This window comes from Triticum urartu, chromosome 2, assembly GCF_003073215.2.
Source record: "Triticum urartu cultivar G1812 chromosome 2, Tu2.1, whole genome shotgun sequence".
NCBI lineage: Eukaryota > Viridiplantae > Streptophyta > Magnoliopsida > Poales > Poaceae > Triticum > Triticum urartu.
In genome coordinates this window covers 630,231,054-630,235,422 of record NC_053023.1, presented here as the reverse complement: position 1 = coordinate 630,235,422, position 4,369 = coordinate 630,231,054, and the positions used below count along the sequence as shown (strand labels likewise).

At 56.8% G+C, this 4,369-nt stretch overlaps 1 protein-coding gene across 1 annotated transcript; it reads right to left on the bottom strand.

Moving 5' to 3' along the window:
* On the bottom strand, positions 1 to 3,623 carry LOC125539284 (probable methyltransferase PMT15). The gene is made up of 6 exons (XM_048702710.1): positions 2,639 to 3,623; positions 1,744 to 1,954; positions 1,356 to 1,653; positions 880 to 1,272; positions 711 to 788; positions 1 to 585 (listed from the first exon to the last, which is right to left on the bottom strand). The coding sequence occupies exons 1-6, from the start codon at positions 3,365 to 3,367 to the stop codon at positions 363 to 365; spliced, it is 1,932 nt and encodes a 643-aa protein (XP_048558667.1). The 5' UTR covers positions 3,368 to 3,623; the 3' UTR covers positions 1 to 362.
* Positions 3,624 to 4,369: the final 746 nt, after the last annotated feature.

Genomic DNA, 4,369 nt, shown 5'->3' with positions numbered 1-4,369 from the left:
TCACCGAAGATAATAGTACTCTTAACATTCTTGGGTCTGATTCAGTAAGGAGGGCAGAACAGCCGAGGGGAACTTACACATAACCAACACTTTGTACAGCAAGAAACACAATGAAATCTCTGTCAACCCCATTTGGCTGGCTGGCTGTCCTTCCCCATGTCAAAATCTTGGCAGGCTTGCCCTCTGTGAACAGACGTGGGCATGTCTCCACTATGTTTCACTATTTCACCAAACGAACTACCCAAACAAGATGAAACTTCAAAACCACAGGGCGAACACGGTGAGAGGAAGCCGGATGTGTGTGGCATCTGCCCAGTATCTGTCGATTTTCTCATTTCTCATGCTTTTATTTCGGGGTGCTGCTATTGTTTCTCGTCCCCGAGTGTCCAGTATGTCTTCACAACAAGGAGGAGCTTCTCCCGGACGAGCGGACCATCTTCGTGGTCCACGATCTGGCTATTCCATCTCATCCCGTCCGCGACGCTCTTTATCTTCACTAGCAGGTCCACGTCGTCCCTGATGATCACCGTGCCCTCCGGCCTCAGGATCCTGTCCATTTCCAGCAGGATGGCGTCCATCTCACACCTTGCAAAACCACAAGCTCAAATTTATCAGATTGTAACCAGGTGAAAACAGCTTTTACATAATTTGAACTAGCCAAGAACAAGAAAACCAATCACTGTCTAAATAGTACTGCGGCTTGTGTTTACCTGTCCTTGTACAGACTGAAAACCGAATCAGCATGGATGAGGTCGTAGGTCCGGGGATAGGTGGACATGCCCTCGCACCTGCAGAGATACAGAGAGGTCACACACCCCAACAAAAACATGATCCTCGTCACCGGCATAGAGGAGCCATGTTTGCAGTACGAAAACTCACCAGTCTTGGTAGTTTCCAATGAGGCCGCGCTCGTATATCACCCCAAGGGTGGTTGAATTTCCAACGGTTGGGACCATGTTCATCACCCACATAGGGTCACCCGCCAATGCCGCAGCGAAGCCGCCAAAGCGCGCATTCATATCCAGCAAGTTGCGGTACCGGTCCTTCTGCCCAAACTGGCTTATCACGGACTTGTAGTGCCCGACTCTCTTCTTCCATAACTTGGTGTCTTCGTTAAACATTTCGGCAGTGACCCCCTCAATACTGCCACTAGCAATCCTGGGTGGCACGGCGGTGAGCCTCTGCGGCCACTTCTTCAGCTCACCGCCGGCGACCTCCTTGATGTCACTAACCTCCGGCAGCGGAGTTATACAAGCCTCCATCTTCTCGTACCTACAGTCATGAGTCATGGCCGTGAGCTGGAGTTCAAAATGGATAATAACGTGGCACTGTAAGTAATCGAGTAACTACTTTACCAGGCAGCGTCTGGGTTTTTATTGGAGCAGAACGGCGGGGACTTGATGACTCTGCGGGAGGCCTTGCAGTGGATGTGGTTGGTAGGCTTTTGCCAGATCGCAATGTCGCCAACCTCCTTGATCTTCTTCCAGCAGAGGCTCTTGGCGACTGACTCGATGGCTTGCTGCTCTGCGTTCAGGTCCGCCCTGGTCCTCTGCCACCCCTTCCAGTGCTTCTTCCAGTTGATCGGTGGCCCGGACAGGATCCAGTAGCCCCCAGGACGAAGAATGCGATCCACCTCGATCAAGTACAGGCCATCTGCGTGTCCATGTGCAGCACATTAAGGCCACTGAAAATCTATCGATGTCTGATGGTTCGAGTTCGAGGGGCGATCAGAGGGGTACATACCGTAGAGCTGCCAGGGGATGAGGCAGCGGGAGCAGTGCGCCATGTCGAAGGCGCGCGCAGGATAGGTGAGTCTGTTGGAGGCGAGGACGCCGATCATCGCCGGCACCCCGCGCTCCAGCGCGAACTGTACCTGCGCCTCGTGCGAGTCCCGCGGAGCGAACGACATGGCCAGGATGTTGCGTGACAACAGATACGCTCCCCAACTCGCCACCTGCATGCAGAGAGCAGCGCAATGCACCACATTTCAGTAACTGAAAACCAAATTCGGATGCATGCAATCAGTTTATCGGCCAAACAAACAGATCAAAATGCCCAAGTCAAAATAGCAACAATTGCTGATCTTCGTTAGAGTACGCAGGGCTGCCACTATGATTTGCGGTGGAACTGTGACAGGGCAATCCAATTCAACATCACTGCACACAGCACATACGCTAGTGAATTCCGAGAATCTGGTCCGGCAAAGAACAAACGCAAATGACAGGCTCGGCGTGCAGATTTCTAACTGCTGTGCACGTGGGATACTTTATAAACAGTGTGCTACAGTTCACTACAGCTGGCTACGTTACAGAGTGTGAAAAGTTGAATGAAATCTGATTTTCTGAAAGAGTAAAGCTCCTTCCCGGGCCAGACCCGTTTGCGCACAAGGCCCGGACCACGATCATGCGGTCTGGAAACTTCAGACACCCGCAAAGCAAATCCCATTCCGAATTCTCATAATAATTCTCAAAAAGCAAATCCCATTCCGGCATTCCCGAGATCCCCGTCCCCTGTTCCTAAACCCCAATTAACCCCCTCACCCAGATTTTTATCATAAGACGCTTCATTTGGGCATGCGATTATCGTGAGATCAAAGGACAGGCGATTGGGAATGGAACAGTTAGTTTAATTTAATTACCCCGCAGCCGGTGTCGAGGGCGGTGCGGATGGATCCGTCGTGGAGGGGGATGAGCCTGCCGATGTCGTCGATGTAGGCGCCGGCGCCGTGGGGGAACATGGTGCCGCCGCCGGGGAAGCGGAACTTGTCGCCGTCGACGTGGATCCAGTTCTGCACCGCCTTCTCCACGGTGAGCTCCTTGTGCGGCACGTTGGCGAACCAGGCGACGTCGCGGCTGGCGGGCCACGGGAACGGCGTGCGGTACCCCCTGGGCGCCGGGACGAGGCACCGCAGCCGCTCGCCCTCCGCCGGGCAGTGCCGCTCCCGGTACACGAGCCGGTCGCGCGGGAACCGCAGCGACCGCTCCACGTCCTCGCAGGGGGTGTGCTCCGAGTGCTTGGCCGGGCACGCCTCGTACGCGCGCCGCGCCGGCGCCGTGGCGTTCGCCGCCTCCGTGTCGTCGGCCGCGTGGTGCGCCGCGAAGTCGAGGGGGGCGCCGCCGACGACGACGCGGGCGGCGGCGGGCGTGGTGGGGGAGACGCAGGCGACGGAGGCGGCGGTGGTGGTGGCTATGGATACGGGGGAGGGGGAGCCGCCGCCGCCGCCGGCCGCGGGGGCGGCGGTGAAGCCTCCGTGGTGCCAGACGCCGGCGAGGTAGGACGCGGAGCAGAGCAGCGCGACGGCCAGGAGCTGCGGCAGCGTGGGGCGCCGGGCGGCCGGCGAGAGGTGCAGCTTCGCGCCCACCGCCATCGCCGCCTCCCCTCTGCTCTCCTCTCCCCTCCCCTGCGTGCCCCCGCTGGACCGGACTGGACTGGACCGGCTGGGCGTTTCGCTTTCTGCACTGCCCCTCCCCGTGCTGCCTTAAAAGTTCTGGCCTCGGATTGGGGGCGTACGCGTAGGTGGGGGTGGAGGCGGAGGCCGAGGGGCCGAGGAAAGGGAGACGCGTAGGTGAGCGGCGGCTCGGGTTAAATTTAGGACGCGGAGGATCGCGCTGCGAAATCCCCAGCTTGCGCCCGGTCCTCGTTTGGTATTTGGCAACTGTACTTGGGCTGGCCTCCGGTCTGTTGCCATTAAAGGCGTCACACGGTATTCGTAGGGTGTGTGACGAGAGTACTCTGCTGCTGCGGTTGCTGCCGCCGCCGCATGCGGTTTTGGTAAGGAGTTAAACCACTGGAGTAAATGTTTGGCTCAGGCTCCGGTCCTTGCTTGGTAAGGAAAGCGAACAGAACTGTGCGGTGCGAGTAGTACACTTATCTCTTGGGCCTAGGCCGAATCGGCACAGTGACGGCGGTTGCGGATTGCGTGCAGTGAGCAAAAGACGATTGGGTAACATGGGCGTCTTTGGTTGACGGCATGCAGCCCATGCAGACTCCAGCGGTGCAAATCGAGCATAGCATGTTGGGCTAGCGTAAGGATATAAATAATTTACTTCATTCGTTTTTATTTACTTTGCATATTAGCTTCGGTCAAAGTCAAACTTTGTAAATTTTGACAAAGTTTATAGAACAAAATATTAAGGCCAACTCCACCACGCGACCCTATCTTGCCTGGGTGCGTCCGTTCGGGGTAGAATGGACGAATAGCGCGGCCCAACGCGCGGCTCCAAACGGACACATGTCCGGATTCCGTCTATTTTCGACCCATCTCGGCCCAAACTTACGTCGAGTTTGGGTGAATCGGACACCGCGCGAACGGGCTTGCCGCACGCCCTTGTCCCCCCGTGGCCCGTCTGTCAGGGACACTAGCAGTCCC

Coding starts and splice junctions, on each gene's coding strand:
- LOC125539284 (XM_048702710.1), bottom strand. CDS start 3,367: ATGGCGGTGGGCGCGAAGCTGCACCTCTCGCCGGCCGCCCGGCGCCCC. Junction 1,654..1,743: donor CATCCCCTGGCAGCTCTACG/GTATGTACCCCT, acceptor ATGGACACGCAG/ATGGCCTGTACTTGATCGAG. Junction 789..879: donor ATTGGAAACTACCAAGACTG/GTGAGTTTTCGT, acceptor GTATCTCTGCAG/GTGCGAGGGCATGTCCACCT.